This window comes from Anolis sagrei, chromosome 7, assembly GCF_037176765.1.
Source record: "Anolis sagrei isolate rAnoSag1 chromosome 7, rAnoSag1.mat, whole genome shotgun sequence".
NCBI classification, from domain to species: domain Eukaryota; kingdom Metazoa; phylum Chordata; class Lepidosauria; order Squamata; family Dactyloidae; genus Anolis; species Anolis sagrei.
In genome coordinates, this window is record NC_090027.1 from 5,469,740 (window position 1) to 5,494,921 (window position 25,182).

At 42.5% G+C, this 25,182-nt stretch overlaps 1 protein-coding gene across 1 annotated transcript in view; it reads left to right on the forward strand.

Moving 5' to 3' along the window:
• Positions 1-1,276: 1,276 nt before the first annotated feature.
• ADAM28 (ADAM metallopeptidase domain 28) overlaps positions 1,277-25,182 on the forward strand; it is a 92,466-nt gene continuing 68,560 nt past the window's right edge. The window contains exons 1-3 of the mRNA XM_067470670.1: positions 1,277-1,444; positions 15,642-15,745; positions 18,718-18,794. Coding sequence (XP_067326771.1) covers positions 1,393-1,444; positions 15,642-15,745; positions 18,718-18,794 — 233 coding nt within the window. The 5' untranslated portion in view covers positions 1,277-1,392. The remainder of the gene's footprint in view (positions 1,445-15,641; positions 15,746-18,717; positions 18,795-25,182) is intronic.

Sequence of the window (25,182 nt, forward strand, 5' to 3'; positions counted from 1 at the left end):
GGAGTGACTTGAGAAACTGCAAGTCGCTTCTTGTGTGAGAGAATTGGCCACCTGCAAGGATGTTGCCTAGGGGGTGCCTGGATGTTTTGATGTTTTATCATCCTTGTGGGAGGCTTCTCTCATGTCCCCGCATGGGGAGCTGGAGCTGACAGAAGGAGCTCATCCACGCTCTCCCTGGATTCGAACTTCCAACCTGTCAGTCTTCAGTCCAGTCGGCACAAGGGTTTAACCCAGTGATTCTCAACCTTCCTGATGCCGTGACCCCTTAATACAGTTCCTCATGTTGTGGTGACCCCAACCATAAAATTATTTTCACTGGACCAAATTTAGCACAAATGCCCAATATGCCCAAATATTGATGGGGTTGGAGGGCATTGTTTTTGTCATTTGGGAGTTGTAGTTGCTGGGATTAATAGTACACCTACAACCAAAGAGCATTATGAAATTCACCAACGATGAAACTGAACAAATGAACCAAACTTAGCACAAAGAACTCCCATGACTAACAGAAAATACTGGAAGGGTTTGGTGGCATTGATCTTGAGATTTGGAGTTGTAGTTCACCTATATCCAGAGAGCACTGTGGACTCAAACAATGATGGATCTGGACCAAACTTGGAATGAATACTCAATATGCCCAAATGTGAGCACTGGCAGAGTTTGGGGAGAATAGACCTTGACATTTGAGAGTTGTAATTGCTGGGATTTATAGTACACCTACAATCAAAGAGCATTCTGAACCTCACCAGCGATGGAATTGGGTCAAACTTCCCACACAGAACCCCCATGACCAACAGAAAATATTGTGTTCCTGATGGTCTTTGGCAACCCCTCTGACATCCCCATCATGACCCCCCTCCAGGTTGAGAAACACTGCTGTAGTCCCCAAATTGTCACTTGTGTCTTCACTATATGAATTTTCTAAGCCAATAAGCACTGATAATGTCAATAAGCATTGCTTTACTTTGATTAAAGCATTTCTCAGAATGTCCTAGGAACTGGTGTCCTTTACCTGTCCTGTCCCTCACTTTTCTCAATGTTCAAAAGCTCCTTCCACTGAAAAGAAGAACATAAATAAGGAAGATACACTCATGTTAAGTCTCAGGGCCAAAGTACACCTTAGACCCAGCCAACTAATTCCCAGCTTTGGGAAACGCTTTGCAAGGAAATCACCTTTTGAGTGGCAGTGGATCAGTCAGCTCCAAGTCCTGCCCCAAAGTTGCAAATTGGAAGTTGTGCAACTCCTTTTGTAAATACTTCCTCATGTAAGAACAAGAATAAAACCGACGGACTCATTCTTCGCTTCTCACTCAAAGGGAGGACAGCTTGAGTCGGCTCGTCCGTTCTTGAAAGCGAAAGTCTACCTTGTTGGCTTGACGAAACCCACCCAAAATGATCAAAGCGCACTTTCTGGTTTTGTGCTTCGTGCTTCTCCAGCATCAAGGTAAGGCGCCTTTTCTAAAAGGGGAAAAATCCCTTTCTATCAGTACTCCAGATACCGCACTTGAATTGTTCCAATAGTTTTTGTCCTTCAATGATTAACAAGTACCTGCCGAGTATCAGTTTCTACAGTCACTGTTCCAGACTTTATCTGGGTTAATACATGAGTTATTTTCTTGATACTGGATATTATTCAATGGGTCGGAAAAAAATTGAGATTAAAATTTTGGGAGTGTCAGATTAAACATACAGAAAGCTTTCATGGCCAGTCACTGGGTTCTTGTGAGTTTTCCAGGCTGTATTCCCAGAAAACAAAATTCTGTTTAATTTATACAAAATTCTGTCCAGTAAGTAAATTATACAAAATTCTGTCCAGTAAGTAGATTATACAAAATTCTGTCCACTAAGTAGATTATACAAAATTCTGTCCACTAAGTAGATTATACAAAATTCTGTCCAATAATTAGATTGTACAAAATTCTGTCCAGTAATTAGATTATACAAAATTCTGTCCAGTAATTAGATTATACAAAATTCTGTCCAGTAATTAGATTATACAAAATTCTGTCCAATAAGTAGATTATACAAAATTCTGTCCAATAATTAGATTATACAAAATTCTGTCCAATAAGTAGATTATACAAAATTCTGTCCAAGAAGTATGTTATGCAAAATTCTATCCAGTAAGTAAATTATACAAAATTCTGTCCAATAAGTAGGTTATACAAAATTCTATCCAGTAAGTAGATTATACAAAATTCTGTCCAGTAACTAAATCATACAAAATTCTATCCAGTAACTAAATTATACAAAATTCTGTCCAAGAAGTAGATTATACAAAATTCTGTCCGATAAGTAAATTATACAAAATTCTGTCTAGTAAGTAAATTATACAAAATTCTGTCCAATAAGTAGGTTATACAAAATTCTGTCCAAGTCTATCTACATTATATGGAACTGTCCCGTGGCCCCTCTCTCTTCACGCTGGCCCAGAGCGGCATTTGGTGCTGGGGAGAGGGGTCCCCAACTGATGACATATGCAGGAGACAAGATGGAACTGTTCCCTGGCCCCCTCTTTCTTAACTCTGGCCCAGAGCAGCATTTTGTGCTGGGGGGAGAGGTTATCTGTGATATATCTGTCACTCTATGCAATTTCATGCATGGAAGATTGTAAGTGTGCACATACAAGGACACGTCTCTTGTGCATTCATGTATATGCTTGCCTCTGTTTTCCTTTCCTACTCTCTATGTACCACTGCTTATATGTGTGTATGCGTATTCCTCTACATGTGTATTTGTGTACTCATGCGTGGCCACTTATCCGTGTACCTGCAAAGGCCTGTTTGTGCAAGCTCTGGCATTTCTTAGCAGGCTGAGCAGAGGAATATGTCCAATAATAAGGAAGAGTCTGCTTTTATTATGAGCTATAATTGCACCATTTGTCACACACACAAGTTGGCAGGGCAGAGATTCCTGGGTTTTCTGGTGGGGGAAATGCTCCCTCAATTCGAGCACTGGCCTGAATCTATCTTGCACCTCTCTTTGGGTCACCAACAGGTACTCTAAAATGGAGATCTCCACAATCCACATTCACCTCCCCACAATGCATGGCTAATTTAAGCTGTATTCCCATTGCTTTTCCTTCTCTCCTTCAGTGTTATTCATCCTGCAACATAAAACGCACTTGAGATATTAGATCATATGTTTTAGAGCAGTGTTTCTCAACCTGGGGGTCGGGACCCCTGAGGGGGTCACGACGGGGTGTCAGAGGGGTCGCCGAAGACCATAAGAAAACACAGTATTTTCTGATGGTTATGGGGATTCCATGTGGGAAGTTTGAGCCAATTCTCTTGTTGGTGGAGTCCAAAACTCAAGGTCAATGCCTATCAAACCTTTCCAGTATTTACTGTTGGTCATAGGAGTTCTGTGTGCCAAGACTGTTTCAATTCAGTCCTTGGTGGAGTTCAGAATGCTCTTTTATTGTAATGAACTATAAATCCCAGTAACTACAACTCCCAAATGTCAAGATCTATTTTCCTCAGACTCCACCAGTGTTCATATTTGGGCATATTGAGTATTTGTGCCAAGTTTGGTCCAGATCTACCATTGCATGAGTCCACAGTGCTCTCTAGATATAGGTGAACTACAACTCCCAAACTCAAGGTCAATGCCCATCAAACCCTTCCAGTGATCTCCATTGGTCATGGGAGCCAAGTTTGGTTCAAATCCATCGCTGGTGGAGTTCAGAATGCTCTTTGATTATAAGTGAACTATAAATCCCAGCAACTACAACTCCCAAATTACAAAATCAATCCTCCCCCAACCCCACTAGCATTCACATTTGGGTGTATTGGGTGTTTGTGCCCAGTTTGGTCCAGTGAATGAAAATGCATCCTGCATATCAGTTATTTACATTGTGATTTATAACAGTAGTAAAATGACTGTTATGAAGTAGCAACGGAAACAATATTATGGTTGGGGGTCACCACAACATGAGGGACTGGATTAAGGGGTCACGGTATTAGGAAGGTTGAGAACCACTGTTTTAGAGTGTTTCTGCATTGCAGAATGAATGCAGTTTGACCCCACTTTAACAATGATGATTCCATAGCATTGAGCCATGGGAACTGTATTTTAGTGAGGCACCAGAAGGCTAAAGGCCTTGAATAACTACAGCTTCCATGATTCCATAACATTGAGGCATAGCATTTCAAGTGGTGTCGAACTTGTTACATCCCTAATAGATTACTGCGACGCACTCTACATGGGGTTGCCTTTGAAGACTGTTCGGAAACTTCAATTAGTCCAGATTACTCACTGGAGCATCATACAGAGAGCATACCACTTCTCTGTTACGCCAGCTCCACTGGCTGCCGATCCAGTTCCGAGCACAATTCAAAGTGCTGGTTTTGACCTACAAAACCCTATACGGCTCCAGCCCAGCGTATCTGTCCGAACGTATCTCCTTCTATGTCCTGCCTTGGAGTTTAAGATCTTCTGGGAAGTCCCTGCTCTCGGCCCCGCCTCTATCACAAGTGAGATTGGTGGGGACGAGGAGCAGGGCCTTCTCGGTGGTGGCCCCTCACCTGTGGAATTCACTCCCTGGGGAAATTAGGTCATCGACATCCCTCCTCTCCTTTAGAAGGAAACTAAAAACATGGATATGGGACCAGGCTTTTGGGTAATCTGGCAGATAGAGAAAGGACAATGAAGACTAGAATTGATAGGATTTGACAATGTGTATTTTGAGCTGGCGAACATTGAGCATTAGACTGGTTTTATTGATTATGAGGTATAATTGATTGTTTTAATTGTTTATAATTAAATACCAGAGGGAATTGTGTTGAATTGACAGTGATTTAGGGGAGATGTAGTTCACCTACATCCAGACAGCACTGTGGATCCAAACGACTATGTCAAAGAGGTTTCTAAAACCATCAGAAATATGTGTTTCTGATGGTCTTTGCCAAGCCCTCTGAAACCCCCTGGTGACCCCCCCCCAAGGGTCTTGACCCCCAGGTTGAGAAAGACTGTTCTACAGTGAAATGCACCCTTCTCAAGGCAGGAACTGGCTCCTCTGTGGTTAGTATCTGGACAAGAGAGAGTTAAGTCACCTGGCTTTCCTCTCACCTGGCGAGACATCTTTTGTCTTAAGTTCAACAAAAGGAATTATTTCTAAATGTGCATTTGGAGACATTGCATTCTAATGTTAGAGGTGGAAATTCTTATAAAAACCACTACCTCTTTTTGACCACATTTTTTGTTTTGGAAAATATATCCTCTTTTTATTCTCTTTTCTTGGTGATTTGTTTCCTCTTATGGGACATTGAGGAAGATGGCATTCTAGACACAGACACACAGTCATCTCTTTCAAAAGGCTTCAGGCTGCTCAGCTGAAGTAGCTCATAGGATCCGGATGACTGACAATGGAGAGAGTGAGGAAATAAGGAAGGAAGGAAGGAAGGAAGGAAGGAAGGAAGGAAGGAAGGAAAGAAGGAAGGAAGGAAGACGGAACGAAGGGAAGAAGGAAGGACGAGAAGGAAGGGAAGAAAAAGGAAGGGAAGAAGGAAGGAAGGAAGGGAGGGAGGGAGGGAGGGAGGGAGGGAGGGAAGGAAGGAAGGAAGGAAGGGAAGAAGGAAGGGATGGAGGGAGGGAGGGAAGAAGGGAGGAAGGAAGGAAGGAAGGAAGGAAGGAAGGAAGGAAGGAAGGGAAGAAAAGGGGAGGAAAGGAAGAGGAAGGAAGGATGGAAGGAAGGAATGAAGGGAAGAAGGAAGGAAGGAAAGAAGAAAGGAAGGAAGGAAGGAAGGAAGGAAGGAAGGGAAGAAGGAAGGAAGAGAAGGAAGGATGGAAGGGAAGAAGGAAGGAAGGAAGGAAGGAAGGGAAGAAGGAAGGAATGGAGGGAGGGAGGGAAGAAGGAAGGAAAGAAGGAAGGGAAGAAGGAAGGAAGGAAGGAAGGAAGGAAGGAAGGAAGGAAGGAAGGGAAGAAGGAAGGAATGGAGGGAGGGAGGGAGGGAAGAAGGAAGGGAAGAAGGAAGGAAGGGAAGAAGGAAGGGAGGGAGGGAGGAAGGGAAGAAGGATGGAAGGAAGGAAGGAAGAAAGGGAAGAAGGAAGGAATGGAGGGAGGGAGGGAGGGAGGGAAGAAGGAAGGGAGGGAGGGAGGAAGGGAAGAAGGATGGAAAGAAGGAAGGAAGGAAGAAAGGGAAGAAGGAAGGAATGGAGGGAGGGAGGGAGGGAGGGAAGAAGGAAGGGAGGGAGGGAGGGAGGAAGGGAAGAAGGATGGAAGGAAGGAAGGAAGGAAGGAGAAGGGAAGTGACAACAACCCACCAAACAGAAAAAGCTACATATGGAAGCATAGTCAAAGAACTGAGCCAACCATGGCGAAGTACGGAGCTATTGCTTTTGGAAGCAAACACTAGAGACAATGGCGTACCTATGAGATGTTAGGAGAGCAGGAACGTCCCATCACTTGTTCATGAAGATTTGCATATGGTTGTGGTTGCTTTTTTTGTGCAAAGTTACATTTTGAGACAGCAGCTCCCAGATCCTCCAGCTATCACAAATGCTGGGGGATCTGTTCAAAAAGGTGACCAGTGAGATGATTAGAACAGAGCTGTCACATAGACAGTTCCAGAAGCCAAGTTTGTTTATGGCTGGGGTTGCTCTCTTTTAGGAAAGTTACACGTTTGGACAACAGCTCCAAGAATTTTCCAGCAATCAAGGCCAGAGGTCCTGGAAGTAATAGTCCAAAAACAACACTTTGCAAAACTTTCTCCTCTTGTGTTTTGATTGGATAGATCTGTTTTTGAATCTTCACCATTACGTTAGGACTTACCGTATATACTCAAGTATAAGCCGACCCGAATATAAGCCGAGGAACCTAATTTTGACACAAAAAAAAAAATCTGGGAAAAACGTATTGACTCAAGTATAAGCCGAGGGTGGGAAATGCAGCAGCTACTGGTAAATAAAAATAGATAACAATAAAATTACATGAATTGAGGCATCAATAAGTTAAATGTTTTTAGAATACTTGCATAAAACTGTAATTTAAGATAATACTGTCCAACTCTGATTAAACCATTAACTTTCTTCAATGTAAATGTGCTTACGTGTCCTTCCAATAATAATAAAGGGAGTAAAATAATAAATGTAATAATAATAATAATACAGTAAAATATAAATGTAACACAAATAATAATAGAGTAAAATTGGGTTAAAGCACTGAGCTGTTGAGCTTGTTGATTGAAAAGTCGCAGGTTCGATTCCGGGGAGCGGCGTGAGCTTCCGCTGTCAGCCCTAGCTTCTGCCAACCTAGCAGTTCGAAAACATGCAAATGTGAGTAGATCAATAGGTACCGCTCCGGCGGGAAGGTAACGGCGCTCCATGCAGTCATGCCTGCCACATGACCTTGGAGGTGTCTATGGACAACGCTGGCTCTTCGGCTTAGAAATGGAGATGAGCACCACCCCACAGAGTCAGACATGACTGGACTTAATGTCAGGGGACTACCTTTACCTTTCCCTAATGTATATGTAATAATAAAAATAGAGTAAAATAATAAATATAATACTACTACTATTACTACTACTACTACTACTACTGCTGCTAATAATAATAATAATAATAGAGTAAAATAACCCTAATTTGTGTATAAGACGAGGGAAGCCTTTTCAGCCTGAAAAAAGGGTTGAAAAACTAGGCTTATACTCGAGTATATTTCTTGAAAATGGTATGAGCTGAGACAACAATTCTCGAGCCTTTTCTCTATATTTAGCTCATAACTGAAATCACTTCTAGTCATGGGAATGATATTCCAAATGCCAGGGAAATAAATCTTCATGGATTTGCACAGGGGAATTCCCTTGTAGATTCATAAAGTCTACAGACAAATGTGTGACTTCACGTGGGAGTGTCATTTCTAAAGGCAAAGGTATAATAGGAGCACTGTCATTATAGAAAGCTTGCTACTTGTTAAGATGTTGAGATCACAAGTACCAGGGAATTTTGGGAATTGACATTAAGTGCCCGGTCCTGTTCAACATCTTTATTAATGACTTAGATGAAGGGTTAGAAGGCATGATCATCAAGTTTGCAGACGACACCAAATTGGGAGGGAGAGCCAAGACTCCAGAGGACAGGAGCAGGATTCAAGACGATCTTGACAGATTAGAGAGATGTTGGGAAAAAATTAACAAAATGAAGTTCAACAGGGACAAATGCAAGATACTCCACTTAGGCAGGAAAAACAAAATATAAAGATACAGAATGGAGGACGATGCCTGGCTCGAGAGCAGTACGTGTGAAAAAGATCTTGGAGTCCTCATGGACAACAAGTTAAACATGAGCCAACAATGTGATGTGGCGGCAAAAAAAGCCAATGGGATTTTGGCCTGCATCAATAGGAGCATAGTGTCTACATCCAGGGAAGTCATGCTCCCCATGCTCTATTCTGCCTTGGTTAGACCACACCTGGAATACTGTGTCCAATTCTGGGCACCACAATTCAAGAGAGATATTGACAAGCTGGAAAGTTTGTAAACTTGGTATTCTATTAAATGTCCTTTGACCAGTATCTGGTCACTTGGAGTGCCTCTGGTGTTGCTGCAAGAAGGTCCTCCATTGTGCATATGGCAGGGCTCAGGTTGCATTGCAGCAGGTGGTCAGTGGTTTGCTCTGCTCCACACTCGCGTGTCGTGGATTCCACTTTGTGGCCCCATTTCTTGAGGTTGGCTCTGCATCTCGTGGTGCCAGAGCAGAGTCTGTTCAGCACCTTCCAAGTTGCTCAGCCTTCTGTCTGCCCAGGAGGGAGTCTCTCATTTGGTATCAGCCATTGGTTGAGGTTCTGGGTTTGAGCCTGCCACTTTTGGACTCTCGTTTGCTGGGGTGTTCCAATGAGTGTCTCTGTAGATCTTAGAAAACTATTTCTTGATTTAAGTCATTGACGTGTTGGCTGGTACCCAAACAGGGGATGAGCTGGAGATGTCTCTGCCTTGGTCCTTTCACTATTGGCTGCTACTTCCTAGCGGATGTCAAGTGGTGCAATACCGGCGAAGCAGTGTAATTTCTCCAGTGGTGTAGGGCGCAGGACATTAAGTTGCCCAGCCTTCTGTCCGCCCAGGGGGTGTCTGTCATGGATATCAGTCATTGATTGAGGTTCTGGGTTTGAGCCTGCCACTTCTGGACTCTCGCTTGCTGAGGTGTTCTAGCGAGTGTCTCTGTAGATCTTAGAAAACCATTGTTGGCATGCTGGCTGGTATCCAAACAGGGGGTGAGCCAGAGATGTAATTGCCTTGGTCCTTTGGTGGTGAAAGTCAACAAAATGGCATGGCTCCTTTGGGCCGTGAACCGGAATCAGCTCTGTTTATCATGCAGTCGCCCTGGACTTGATTCTCACCCCATCTTGGGATAACACGTCAGTGTAGATGTGCCCCAGGTCCTGCATTCAGTATCAGCAGAAAACAGCTAAAACACAAGCACACAGCAATAATGGCTCATTTCATAGGTGGAAGTGTGTGATCACTCTAGCTGCATCCTTCAAAAGCTTGTGGTGCAGCAGCCCTACCCACATCCTGTACTGTGCAAATCAAGTTGTCTTCTAGCGATTGGCATGTTCTGTTCCACTGTTCTGCTCTTGAATAACTTACCTTCAAGTTGGCAGGCCCGAAATAGGTTGCTGCCAACCCACGCAGACAAAACAATCCATTTTTTAAAAGGTAGCCTCTTAGTCATGCCAAAAAAATAATAATGGAAGAAAGTCAAATAGAATTTGCTGTTCGGTTTTGATTGTACTTTGGGGAGTTAATTCCTTTTGATTTTTCTCCTGCCACATGATGGAAAACTCTTGGATGCTCAAGTCCTGTTATATAATAGTAAAGGTAAAGGTTTCCCCTTGATATCAAGTCTAGTCGAGTCCGACTCTGAGAGGTCATCCCGATCTCCATTTCTAAGCCGGAGAGCCAGTGTTGTCCTTAGACACCAGCTAGGTCATGTAGCCGGCATGACTGCATGGAGCACCGTTACCTTCCCACCAAAGCGGTATCTATTGATCTACTCACATTTGCATGTTTTTGAACTGCTAGTTTGACAGAAGCTGGGGCTTACAACAGGAGCTCACCCCATCCTGCGGATTTGAACTGCTGACCTTCCGGTTACCAAGTCCAGCAGCTTAGCAGTTTAACCTGCTGCACCACTGCAGCTCCTTCCCATTATAAAAAATGACATGGTAAAAGGATATCCCTTACACAAAATGCTAAAATTGAGGTTTGCTGTTTGGAATTTTTGAAAATATTTTAAAGCTGTGGATAGTGGTTACAGAATTGATGGATATATTTTGTTCATACCTACCACTAGAAGAGCATTTCTCAACCTGGGGGTCGGGGCCCCTGGGGGGGGGGTTGTGAGGGGGTTTCAGAGGGGTCACCAAAGACCATCAGAAAGCATATATTTCTGATGGTCTTAGGAACCCCTTTGGCAGAGAAGGATGAAGATCTCTCCGCCTGTCCTTCTCTTCCTTTTTGGAAACATACGGCAAATCCTCCCACCTTTCTGTTGAAATTGTCGACATGCTTGTGGATTTCAATGGCTTCTCTGTGTAGTCTGACATGGGGGTTGTGAGAGTGGTCCAGCACTCAAGGAACATGAAAGGCACTGCTGCAAACTACTCCAACCAGAGAAGTCAGCCATAGCAGAGCACCTGATGTACCAGCCTGGACACAGCATATTATTTGAGAACACAGAAATGCTGGACCACTCTCACAACCACCATGTCAGACTACACAGAGAAGCCATTGAAATCCACAAGCATGGGGACAATTTCAACAGAAAGGAGGAGACCATGAAAATGAACAAAATCTGCCTACCAGTATTAAAAAACTCAAAAATTACAACAGCAAAACAACAGAGGGGAAACATAAAATCACTCTCAACAAAAGATTCCCCCCAGGCACTTCCAAGCCATTGAATGCTAATCAAGGTGATCAGCTGAAACATTCACACCTAGCTCCAGCAGACAAGAGTCCTTTGTCTCACCCTGGTCACTCCACAGATGTATAAACTCATTTTTCCTACTTCCAACAGACATCACTACCTCTGAGGATGCTTGCCATAGATGCAGGCGAAACGTCAGGAGAAAAAATTGCCTCCAGAACATGGCCATATAGCCCAGAAAAACCTACAACAACCCACATTTCAGTTTGTTTTTATCCTTTTGGAAATATGGCATCATAGAATGGCACACGGATAGACACGTATTTGACCCTTCTTTCAGGTTACAATACAGCAGAGATCAATTGTATATTTGTGTTGTGGCATATTTACAATATTTCCTTACGCTGAGTGATATTTTGGTCTAATTCACTCCCTAATTTGCTTGCAATTATGTAACCATGAGTTATAGTTGTCTCTAGTGAAAAATTACTGGCAGTCGATTACTCAGTCGTATTAAAGTTTCATAGCCTGAGGCTAGTGTTACGTCTGGGGTGTTGTCAATGAATGGATGACTTCTATTGCCAATGTGAAGCATGTCCACACATGATCCAAGCAAAACAAGAGTAGAACTTGGCAGGGCGAGAATTCTGCAGTGCGAATATAAGCAAATACTTGCCCAAACGCAACACAAATTAATTTTGAAATAAATTAACACATCAATGGAGAAAGAACACATCTGTTTACTATATTTAAAGCAACCTTTAACAAAGGGTTGTTGTAGGTTTTTTCAGGCTGTATGGCCATGGTCTAGAGGCATTCTCTCCTGACGTTTCGCCTGCATCTATGGCAAGCATTCTCAGAGGTAGTGAGGTCTGTTGGAAGTAGGGAAAAGGATCTATATATCTGTGGAATGACCAGGGTGGGACAAAGGACTCTTGTCTGCTGGAGCTAGGTGTGAATGTTTCAACTGACCACCTTGATTAGCATTTGATTGCCTGGCAGTGCCTGGAGCAAACTTTTGTTGAGAGGTAATTAGATGTCCCTGCCTGCTTCCTGTCTGTTGTTTTGCTGTTGTAATTTTAGAGTTTTTTTAATACTGGTAGCCAGATTTTGTTCATTTTCATGGTTTCCTCCTTTCTGTTGAAATTGTCCATATGCCTGTGTATTTCAATGGCTTCTCTGTGTAGTCTGACATGGTGGTTGATAGATGCTTGCCATAGATGCAGGCGAAACGTCAGGAGAAAATGCCTTTAGAACATGGCTATATAACCCAAAAAAAAAAAAACCCTACAACAACCTAATAATAATAATAATAATAATAATAATAATAATAATATTCCATGTCTGGAGAGACTTGAAAAACTACATGTTGCTTCTGGTGTGAGAGAATTGGTCGTCTGCAAGGACGTTGCCCAGGGGACGCCCGGAGTTTTGATGTTTTACCATCCTTGTGGGAGGCTTCCCTCATGTCCCTGCATGGGAAGCTGGAGCTGACAGAGGGAACTCAACCCACTTTCCATGGCTTTGAACCACTGACCTGTCGGTCAAAATAATAATAATAATAATAATAATAATAATAATGACACGATATGAGGATTTAAAGATCAAACTGCAAAGACTGTGGCACAAGCCAGTCAAGGTGATCCCAGTGGTGATCGGCACACAGGGTGCAGTGCCTAAAGACCTTGGCCTGCACTTAAACACAATCGGAGCTGACAAAATTACCATCTGACAGCTGCAAAAGGCCACCTTACTGGGATCTGCACGCATTATTCGCCGATACATCACACAGTCCTAGACACTTGGGAAGGGTCCAACGTGTGATCCAATACAACAGTCAGCAGAGTATTGTCGAAGGCTTTCATGGCCGGAATCACTGGGTTGTTGTAGGTTTTTCCAGGCTATATGGCCATGTTCTGGAGGCAATTCTTCTCCTGACATTTCGCCTGCATCTATGGCAAGCATCCTCAGAGGTAGTGAGGTCTGGCTGTGGACTCATCTTGTTGTGTTTCAAATAATAATAATAATAATAATAATAATAATAATAATATGGAATGGTGCAGGAAGGTGAGGTTACAGCGGTTGTGGAGAAGACTGATTGCAGAACAGCAGACTGGTCAACCAAAAAGAGGTGCAATATTGAGAGTGCACAACAGCACATATTCATTATGTGCAACAATACAGAGTAGTGGGATGGTGTGATAAAGTCTGGAGTCTAGGATCTCAGATATTACATGCACTCTTGTGTTTATATGTGTGCGTGCTTCTGGTGGGTGCTTAGAAACAACATGCTCCCAGCCTTTGAAAGTGGTTGTTACAATAATAATAATAATAATAATAATAATAATAATAATAATTTATTATTATTCCCCCGATGGGAGAGGGGGGTAATGCCAACGGAGAAGACTACAAAGCATATTTCACATAATAAAGCATTATAAGCTGAGGGTGATTCATAACCCAATCACTAACTTCATTATCTCCACTCCCAGCATAATTTATTAGTCAGCCTTTTAACTTATTATGTCAGGCTTTACTCATGTACAGTCTATTTCCTTATTTGTCCCACTTCTGTTGAATTTTGGAGCTTTTTTGATGCAGACCTTGGGTGCAGAGAGAGAGAGAGAGAGAGAGAGAGAGAGAGACTTTACCTTGGCCACATATGAAGAGAGTAAATAAATTGCAAATTAATGCAGGCATGAGCTGGCCTGTACATATCAGTGGTTTAACCCATGTCAGTTTCACTTGTATTCGGGACTGAAATCCATTCTGTGATTTTTAAAAACAGTCTGTGATTATTAGCAACACCAGATTATGGTCTGGTGTTGCTAATAGGACCGGGCTGTGGTGCAGTTAGTTAGTAGCCAGATGCATTAAATCACTACTGACCAAGAGGTCATAAGTTCAAATTGGAATAAGCTCCTGACCATTAATAGTCTAGCTTGCTGTTGACCTACACAGCCTGAAAGACAGTTGCATCTCTCAAGTAGGAAGTTTAGGTACCGCTTTATGCGGGGAGGCTAATTTAACTAATTTATGACACCATAAAACCTTCCAGCAGCATGTGTAAGAATGAGGAAGTACTCCATCAAGGACTCAGTGTCACAAGTGGACTGTGAAGTGGTACTTACTTACTTAGGCGATCCCTCATTATCCAAGTGTAGCCCTATTCTTGATCTGCATGTTCTCCCACAGTGAGGGCATTGGTTTCCAGGTGGAAAGCGGTCCTTGTCGGGGTTGGCTTAGCGTGCATTCCATTTGGCACATTTCTCTCTTTTGCCATAAAACCTTCCAGCAGTATGTGTAAGAATGAGAAAGTACTCCATGACTTGATGTGCCTTCCTCTTGGCACGTTTCTCTCTTTTGCCGTTTTGGCTTGACGTGCCTTTCTCTTGGCACATTTCTTTCTTTTGCCATAAAACCTTCCAGCAGAATGTGTAAGAATGAGGAAGTACTCCATGACTTGACATGCCACCTTCTTCTTGGCACCTTTCTCTCTTTTGCCTTTTTGGCTTGACGTGCCTTCCTTTTGGCACGTTTCTCTCTTTTGCTTTAAAACCTTCCAGCAGCGTGTGTAAGAATGAGGAAGCACTCCATGACTTGACATGCATTCCTCTTGGCACATTTCTCTCTTTTGCCATAAAACCTTCCAGGAGTGTGTGTAAGAATGAGGAAGTACTTCATGACTTGACTCACTTTCCTCTTGGCACATTTCTCTCTTTTGTCTTTCTGGCTTGATGTGCCTTTCTCTTGGCACCTTTCTCTCTTTTGCCTTTTTGGCTTGACGTGCCTTCCTTTTGTCACGTTTCTCTCTTTTGCTATAAAACCTTCCAGCAGCGTGTGTAAGAATGAGAAAGTACTCCATGACTTGATGTGCCTTCCTCTTGGCATATTTCTCTCTTTTGCCATAAAACCTTCCAGCAGCGTGTGTAAGAATGAGGAAGCACTCCATGACTTGATGTGCCTTACTCTTGGCATATTTTTCTCTTTTGCCATAAAACCTTCCAGGAGTGTGTGTAAGAATGAGAAAGTACTCCATGACTTGATGTGCCTTCCTCTTGGCATATTTCTCTCTTTTGCCATAAAACCTTCCAGCAGCGTGTGTAAGAATGAGGAAGCACTCCATGACTTGATGTGCCTTACTCTTGGCATATTTTTCTCTTTTGCCATAAAACCTTCCAGGAGTGAGTGTAAGAATGAGAAAGTACTCCATGACTTGACGCACCTTCCTCTTTCTCAGTGTCACAAGTGGACGGTGAAGTGGCAGCTCCCCCTGTGGCCAGAATCGAGCATACCCTCATGAAGCCGGAGAAGCTGGAATGTTAAATTGCCTCTGTGTCTGTCTATATATGTTGTATGTCTAAATGGCATTGAATGCTTGCCATGTATATGTGCATTGTAATTCTACCAGAGTCTCCTGTGGGGTGAGAAGGGTGGAATAGAAAAACTGTCAATAAATAATTAAAGAAATGGTCAAGTTGGCAAAAGTTATAACTGAGGAAGAAAAGATACGCAAGGGGAGACATTCCAGTTTGCTTTTGATTGAGCCCACTGGGGAGGACAAGATACTGTTCCTTCTATCCCTTTCCCCACTCCTGAATTTATTGCATTTTGAACATGAAAGCTAGAAAAAAAAGTGCGAAAAGATATCATTGCCTCTTCACGTGCCCTTTATTTCAGCAGGAGAGGGATCTATGCTGGATTGCTAAATGAACATCTTGCAACATGGGAAAACTTTACCTTTAACAAAACATTTTTTTCCCTTCATCCTGAAGGTAGCTCACTGAAGGAACTGAAGGACTTTGAAGTTGTGTATCCACAAAAACTCCATGCGTTGCACAAAAGAGATGTTGGAGGAATTCAGAACCCCCAGAAGAAGGTAAGAACAACATGTTTCTTCATCAAGATGTGACCTATCATTATAGATCCAGCTACAACAGAGAGGAAGCAGGCAGGGACATCTAATTACCTCTCAACAAAAGTTTGCTCCAGGCACAGTCAGGCCATTATATGCTAATCAAGGTGGTCAGTTGAAACATTCACCCCCTAGCTCCAGCAGACAAGAGTCCTTTGTCCCACCCTGGTCATTTCACAGATATATAAATCCATTTTCCTACTTCCAACAGACTTCACTACCTCTGAGGATGCTTGCCTTAGATGCAGGCGAAACATCAGGAGAGAATGCCTCTAGACCATGGCCATACAGCCCGAAAAAACCTACAACAACCCAGTGATTCCGGCCATGAAATCCTTCAACAAAACCTTTAACACAGCTAATATATATATATATATATATATATATATATAATTTTTGGAAAGTCCAATTATATTACTTTCTTGTGAGATGCCCCCATTTCTTGCTGAGATGCCTCCTAACCTTCTCCTTCTCCTACTAGAGATGATGACAAAGATCCATTCCTCGCAGTATATTAGGACTGTGGTAGACACAGTGAGTTAAACCACTAGGTGCAGGAAATCTGCTGACTGGAAGATTGGCAGTTTGAATCCGCGGGTCAGGGTGAGCTCCCGACTGACAGCCCTAGCTTCTGCCAACTTAGCAGTTCAAAAGCATGCAATGTGAGTAGATCAATAGGTACCACCCCGGTGGGAAGGTAAAAGGGCACCCCATGCAGATATGCAGACATGCCGGCAACACAATTGGAGATGTCTATGGGCAACAGGCTCCTCAGCATGAATAAATGGAACCAGAGCACCTCCCCATGGCCGGAGTTGAGCATCACCTCCAGACGCCGGAAATGGGAAAAAGGGGAAGGCTGTGTTATATGTTGCTGATCACTGTGTGTAAAAGACATTGAACGTTTGCCTCGTATGTGTATATTGTAATCAGCTCTGCCCTTCCGGGGAGATAAAGTGAAATATAAATAAAGTGTATTATTATTATTAAAGGTAAAGGTTTCCCCTGATATTAAATTTAGTTGTGTCCAACTCTGGGGTGGTGGTGTTCATCTCCATTTCTAAGCCAAAGAGCCAGCATTGTCCGTAGACACCTCCAAGGTCATGTGGCCAGCATGAATGCATGGAGCGCAGTTACCTTCCTGCAGAAGCAGTACCTATTGATCTGCTCACACTTGCATGTTTTTGAACTGCTAGGTTGGCAAAAGCTGGGGGTAACAGTGAGAGCTCACGCTACTCCCCGGATTTGTACAGCCAATCTTTCGGTCAGCAATTTCGGCAGCTCAGCAGTTTGAACTAGTGTGCCACTAGAAGGTTGTTGCTGCTATTATTATTATTATTATTATTATTATAAACACAACAAGATGAGTCAACAGCGAACAAGATTACTCTGCTGGCTGTTGTATTGGATCACACGTCGGATCTTTCCCAAGTGTTTAGGACTGTGTGATGTTATTATTATTATTATTATTATTATTATTATTATTATTATTATTATTAGAAACACAACAAGATGAGTCCACAGCGAACAAGATCACTCTGCTGGCTGTTGTATTGGATCACACGGTGGACACTTCCCAAGTGTCTAGGACTGTGTGATGTATCAGTGAATAATGTGTGCAGATCCCAGTAAGGTGGCCTTCTGCAGCTGGCAGGTGGCAATTTTGTCAGTGCCGATTGTGTTTAAGTGCAGGCCAAGGTCTTTAGGCACTGTACCCAGTGTGCCGATCACCACTTGGACCACCTTGACTTGCTTGTGCCAGAGTCTTTGCAGTTCAATTTTACTGTTGTTGTTGTTGTTGTTGTTATCATTATTATTTGAAACACAAAAGATGAGTCCACAGCGAACAAGATCACTCTGCTTGCTGTTGTATTGGATCACACATTGGACACTTCCCAAGTGTTTAGGACTGTGTGATGAATCAGTGAATAATGTGTGCAGATCCCAGTAAGGTGGCCTTCTGCAGCTGGCAGGTGGTAATTTTGTCAGCGCTGATTGTTTTTAAGTGCAGGCCAAGGTCTTTAGGCACTGCACCCAGTGTGCCAATCACCACTGGGACCACCTTGACTGGCTTGTTCCAGAGTCTTTGCAGTTCGATCTTGTTGTTGTTGTTGTTGTTGTTGTTGTTATCATTATTATTTGAAACACAACAAGATGAGTCCACAGCGAACAAGATCACTCTGCTGGCTGTTATATTGGATCACATATTGGACACTTCCCAAGTGTTTAGGACTGTGTGATGAATCAGTGAATAATGTGTGCAGATCCCAGTAAGGTGGCCTTCTGCAGCTGTCAGATGGTAATTTTGTCAGCGCTGATTGTGTTTAAGTGCAGGCCAAGGTCTTTAGGCACTGCACCCAGTGTGCCAATCACCACTGGGACCACCTTGACTGGCTTGTTCCAGAGTCTTTGCAGTTCAATCTTGTTGTTGTTGTTGTTGTTGTTGTTATCATTATTATTTGAAACACAACAAGATGAGTCCACAGCGAACAAGATCACTCTGCTGGCTGTTATATTGGATCACATATTGGACACTTCCCAAGTGTTTAGGACTGTGTGATGAATCAGTGAATAATGTGTGCAGATCCCAGTAAGGTGGCCTTCTGCAGCTGTCAGATGGTAATTTTGTCAGCGCTGATTGTTTTTAAGTGCAGGCCAAGGTCTTTAGGCACTGCACCCAGTGTGCCGATCACCACTTGGACCACCTTGACTGGCTTGTGCCAGAGTCTTTGCAGTTCGATCTTGTTGTTGTTGTTATTGTTGTTGTTATTATTATTATTATTATTATTATTATTATATTCTGGTGGGTGACAATCCAAACACAATGAGCAAACAGAACCTAAGTTTTGAATTTACAAATGACTTTGTTACCGAGTTTCATTAAAAAATAAACCCTCTTAAGTTATTCATCCACATTCTCTCACTTCTAATTACAGGACAAGTATGACGATACGGTACAATATGAATTCCAAATGAAAGGAGAGAAAGTGCTTCTTCACTTAGAAAAAAACAAGTAAGTTTCACAGTTGAAAACTGGAACACACGCTGCAAAAGTAGTATCAGTATATGGTAAAAATTGCAAAATGTAGTAATAAGGAGGAACAGAGCATCTAAGGGGAGGCTGCAGCAGTTTCATCTTGCCTGTGCCTCCTGGGAAGGATATGATTTTGCTGAGTTAGTTGAATGCAAAATGTTTTTGCATTTTTAAACTCAGTTTGCAGCAATTGAAGTAAGCTTTGAACCAAGAGGAGAGGAGGGACATTTTAAAAGCATTGAAAAAGTGGGTCTACAAAGGATTTATCTAGACCAGTGGTTCCCAACATTTTTTGACCAGGGACCACTTTGACCAGGGTCCACTCTCCAACAGTAGTACCAAAAGGGTTACGAATCAGACTTTGGTCAACTTTAGATTTAGTTTGGTTATTTGGGGTGCTGATTCCAAAAATTGTGTTGGATAGTAGGCTTGGGTAACCACGGAAAAATTTGGTTCTAAACTCGTTTCGTTTTTAGGGGGGCCCTTGCGTTTCGTTTTTTTAAATAATTCCGAAATTTTCCTTTAAAAAAGTGCGAAATATACAAAATTTCGTAAAATTACGAATCGATTCGTTAATGGCGGACGCGATTGCGCAATATGCTAAAAAACCCTCCAAATGGGAGAGGGGGAACTTCTGAAGCTGTTGTTGACTGTTGGTGTGATGATTTATTTTTTATCACTGATAAAACAAACAACAACTATAAAACTTGCACCAGACATACGGAAATAATTACGAAACAATTTCGAAACAATAACGAAACAATACGAAATAAATTGGAAAAATTGTTTCGATTTTTAATTACTCCTCACAGTAGTCCTGCATGGCTCAATATTGGATCGTAAACTAATTTAAATATGAATTAATAACGAATTACAAAATTAACGAACGAAACCGCCCAAGCCTATTGGATAGACCACATCAGCTTTAGTTTCTGATACAAAATATATGCCATTCAGTAGTCACCATTTACTTGTTCACAGAAAACCATATTTAATAAGCATTGGCACTATAAGAGGGTTTTGCCAGACCAATCGCTCTCGTTGCAACTATGTCACAACGGTGAGTGTGCCGTTGCGCCTGGGGGCTATAACTCTTAGGGAAAGAGCCATGGACGTGACATCTTTCCCCCAGGGGATTGCTTCTTGCCCTCCTTTAGGAAAACCGGAACTCCCAAGGACCAAAACACTGTAGATAACTCAAAATAAGCTTAATTGTTCACAAAGAGTTATCCCTTTAAGGCAATAAGCTGGAAGTTTCAAAGGGGTAAAGGAAAATATACATTACAGTCTCTGGTTGTCTTGGGTCCAAGGAGTTTTGCAGCTGAGAAGCTTTTCCAGGTCCCTCTTTCTCAATGGCTGTGAATATCGGAATAATCACAACCCCAATTCCAATGGCCTATATTTTGAAGGCACAAAGCCTTCCTCTGGTGTCAAAGAACTGGTTTGAAGGCGCTTGAGACTTCTCAACGTCATCCAGGTTGATCTGAACATGAAGCATAAGTCTCAAGGGTAAGAACCTCAGAATTGGTGCTGAGAGGTAACTTAATCAAGGTCTTCAGAGCCAAGTCTCTCTCTCATGTCCATCTGATAGAAAGTTTGATGGTGGAATGGAAAAGGAAGCACTGTCCTGCTCTCTAGGAAGAGGTGGGGTCAAACAATTGAGCAGGAGGAGCAATTCAACTGGTGCAAACAACATTGATTGACTGCTATAAATAACCAGTCAATCCAACTATACATTTACAGGGTAAAAAGGCAAAATCAGGCATGATACAACAGTTCAAATCCTGCAACTTACAGTTCTATATATAGGTGGCACCACTCGCGCCGTCACGGTGAGGCTGCAGTCCATATTTTAGTTCTTTTGGACCACAGGTGGTCCACAGAACACAGATTGGAAACTGCTGATCTAGACCGTTCCTACCAAATTGAGACATCTGCACCATATGAGTTAACTGAATGATTCTCTGTCATTTATGGAGACCAAATAGTCATAGAAAATAATTGCATTTGCATGTTTAAGGAGGGGCTTGTATGAGTCCCCAGTAATCTGTATACTGTTTTTGAGGAGCACTTTCTAATTCACCATTGAAGGCTTTCATGGAATCACTGGGTTGTTGTGAGTTTTCTGGGCTGTATGGCTATGTTCCAGAAGCATTCTCTCCTGACATTTCACCTGCATCTATGACAGGCATCCTCAGAGGTTGTGAGGTCTGTTGGAAACTAGGAGAAAGAACTCTTGTCTGTTTGAGGTAGGTATGAATAGACCTTGAAACTGCTTGGCCATCAAATGGTAATCAAGGTGGCCAATTACAACATTCACACCTACCTCGAACAGACAAGAGTTCTTTTGGGTTGTTGTAGATTTTTTCGGGCTATATGGCCATGTTCTAGAGGTATTCTCTCCTGACATTTCACCTGCATCTATGGCAAGCATTCTCAGAGATAGTGAGGTCACTACTTCTGAGGATGCTTGCCATAGATGCAGGCGAAACGTCAGGAGAGAATGCCTCTAGAACATGGCCGAAAAAACCTACAACAACCCAGTGATTCTGGCCATGAAAGCCTTCGACAAGAGTTCTTTCTCTCACGCTGGATATTCCACAGATATATAAACCCAATTTTCCTAGTTTCCAATAGACCTCACAACCTCTGAGAATGCCTGTCTTAGATGCAGGTGAAACGTCAGGAGAGAATGCCTCTAGAACATGGCCAAAAAAACCTACAGTGATTCTGGCCATGAAAGCCTTCGACAAGAGTTCTTTCTCTCACTCTGGATATTCCACAGATATATAAACCCCATTTTCCTAGTTTCCAACAGACCTCATAACCTCTGAGAATGCCTATCTTAGATGCAGGTGAAATGTCAGGAGAGAATGCCTCTAGAACATGGCCGAAAAAACCTACAACAACCCAGTGATTCTGGCCATGAAAGCCTTCGACAAGAGTTCTTTCTCTCACTCTGGATATTCCACAGATATATAAACCCCATTTTCCTAGTTTCCAATAGACCTCACAACCTCTGAGAATGCCTGTCTTAGATGCAGGTGAAACGTCAGGAGAGAATGCTTCCGGAACATGGCCAGACAGCCCCCAAAACTCACACCAAGCCACTTTCTAATTGTTAACTTTCTAGTGGAGTTGAAAGCATGCACAAAGGAGATGATTAACTATTCCCAGACATTTGCTCTTCTCTTTTTTTGCTGCTGTTTGTTTGCTATCCTAGCATTTTATCCTTTGAAGTATTAACTTCTAATCAAGATATTAATAAAGAAAATGATTGCCACTTGGCAAGTATCCACATAATAAGCAACCTGCTGAACAGGTGTGGGGGCTTTTCACTTGTCGGACTAGTCAGGATTTGGCATTCCTTATAAAATTTCTGTTGAACGTTTGTAGGTAAACTGAATTTCTTTCCCAATAAACTGTTCCATAGGCCTGGGTAACAACGCAAAAATTTGTTTCTAAAATCGATTTGTATTTGGGTTTTTTTTTTTGTTTCGATATTTAAAATAATTACAAAATTTTCCCTTAAAAAAGTTTGGTATTTACGAAATTTCGTTAATATTTACAAAACATTTTGTAAAGATGGCGCCCTTTTTTTTCCAATATTTTTTCAATATTTTTTCAATATTTTTTCAATATTTTTTCAATATTTTTTCAATATTTTTTCAATATTTTTTCAATATTTTTTAATTTAATTATTAATTTAGTAGAATAGGGAGGAGAAATTATTATTAAGGAGGGAAGGCAGGCACTCACTCACTCTGGCGGGCCCTCAAGCGCTGCCGCCGAGTCGGGCCCGGCTCCTCCGAAGCAATGCGAAATTGGGAGAAGGGCTCCCCAAAGGCCATCTAGCCCAGCCCTCCGCTAAGGAATTGGGAGAACGAAGCACACCCACCGCAAAGGTGAGGAAGGAGGGACGGGCCGCCTTCCCGCTGAGGGTCGCTCGCCCTCTCGCTCGCTTGCTCAGCCGGCGCCTTCCCCGCCCTCTCCTCCTCCTCCTCCTCCTCCTCTTTCAGGCTCTGATTGGCTAAGGAGAGGAGAGAGAGGAGAGCTCCCAGCAAGCATCTAGCCAAGCCGCCATCTTACGTATTTCCGAAATGGACGGAAATACAAAATTTTTTGGCGCATGCCGTTTCGATATTTAAAAACACTTCCGGGTTTAAAAATAAGTTTTGTAATCGTTTTGTAATTGTTAAAAATTAACGAATATTTAACGAATTACAAAATTAACGAACGAAACCGCCCAGGCCTACTGTTCCAAGAGCTAAACTGGACCTACTGCAGCGAAAAGGGAAACTTTGCGCTCAGTCAGCTGCTCGCTGTAGATTCAAAACCAAGAAAGGCACCATTCTTGCAAACACTGCAGCCAAGTAACCACTAAAATGCAACTCTAGAATGTGTTGATTCATATCACACATTTTCTGGGTAGTCATTAAATAACTTCAAATCTGGTTACTCATTTCCTGAATGTGTAATCTGTCACTTTTAGTGTTGTGGTTTAGGTTTTAAACTCTGCCCATCTATGGAAAACCACTGGGTGACTTTAGGGAAGTTGCATTCTTCTAGCTTCAGATCAAAGCCAACTCCCCACTGAACAAATGTTGCTCAGAAAAACCCACAATAGGTTTCCTTTTGGGTCACCATAAGTCAGTGGTTCTCAACCTTCCTAATGCCGCGACCCCTTAGTACAGTTCTTCATGTTGTGGTGACCCCCAAGCATAAAATTATTTTCGTTGCTCCTTCATATCTGCAATTCACTGGACCAAATTTGGCACAAACACCAAATATGCCCAAATTTGAATGCTGGTGGGGTTGAGGGCAAATTGATTTTGTCATCTGGGAGTTGTAGTTCCTGGGATTTATAGTTCACCTACAATCAAAGAGCATTCTGAACTCCACCAACGACGGAATTGAACCACACTTGGCCCACAGAACTCTCATGACCAACAGAAAACACTGGAAGGTTTTGGCGGCCATTGACCTTGAGTTTTGGAATTGTAGTTCACCTACATCCACTCAAACAATGACGAATCTGAACCAAACTCAGCACAGTCACTCAATATGCCCACCTGCAAACACTGGTGGAGTTTAGGAGAAATAGGCCTTGTCATTTGGGAGTTGTTGTTGCTGGGATTTATAGTTCACCTACAATCAAAGAGCATTCTGAACTCCACCAATGACAGAATTGAACCACACTTGGCCCACAAAACTCTCATGACCAACAGAAAATGCTGGAAGGTTTTGGCGGCCATTGACCTTGAGTTTTGGAGTTGTAGTTCACCTACATCCACTCAAACAATGACGAATCTGAACCAAACTCAGCACAATCACTCAATATGCCCACCTGCAAACACTGGTGGAGTTTGGGAAAAATAGGCCTTGTCATTTGGGAGTTGCAGTTGCTGGGATTTATAGTTCACCTACAATCAAAGAGCATTCTGAACTCCACCAACGACGGAATTGAACCACACTTGGCCCACAAAACTCTCATGACCAACAGAAAATGCTGGAAGGTTTTGGCGGCTATTGACCTTGAGTTTTGGAGTTGTAGTTCACCTACATCCACTCAAACAATGACGAATCTGAACCAAACTCAGCACAATCACTCAATATGCCCACCTGCAAACACTGGTGGAGTTTGGGAAAAATAGGCCTTGTCATTTGGGAGTTGTTGCTGCTGGGATTTATAGTTCACCTACAATCAAAGAGCCCCTTGAACCCAACCAATGATAGAGTTGGGTCAAACTTCCCACACAGAACCCCCTTGACCAACAGCAAATATTGTGTTTTCTTTTTTTTTAGGGTGAAAATACTGTGTTTTCTGATGGTCTTTGGTGACCCCTCTGACACTCACTCGCGACCCCTTTAGGGGTCTGTCTTGACCCCTAGGTTGAGAAACACTGCTATAGTGTGATAGCATACTTTTTAACGCTTCACAGATGTAAACAGAAAGGTGTATAGCCAGCCAGGCAACATTGGTCTATGGTGGGTTGACCTTCCCTGAATCCAGCTTGTTTTTCAGCAAGTATGCTTTCTTGAGCTAACCAGTCCTGGAGTTTCCATTGAAGATGTCTTGCATATAATTTACTGATTGTATTGAGAAGGCCAATTGGTCAGTAGTTTGCAGGGTCATCCTTTTCCCCTTTCATTTTGTAGATGGGGACAATGATTGCAAGCCCCTTGTCCAATGGTTCTCAACCTGTGGGTCCCCAGATGTTTTGGCATACAACTCCCAGAAATCCCAGCCAGTTTACCAGCTGTTAGGATTTCTGGGAGTTGAAGGCCAAAACATCTAGGGACCCACAATTTTATTATTTATTTATTTATTTATTTATTTAGGTTACTTCTACCCTGCCCTTCTCAC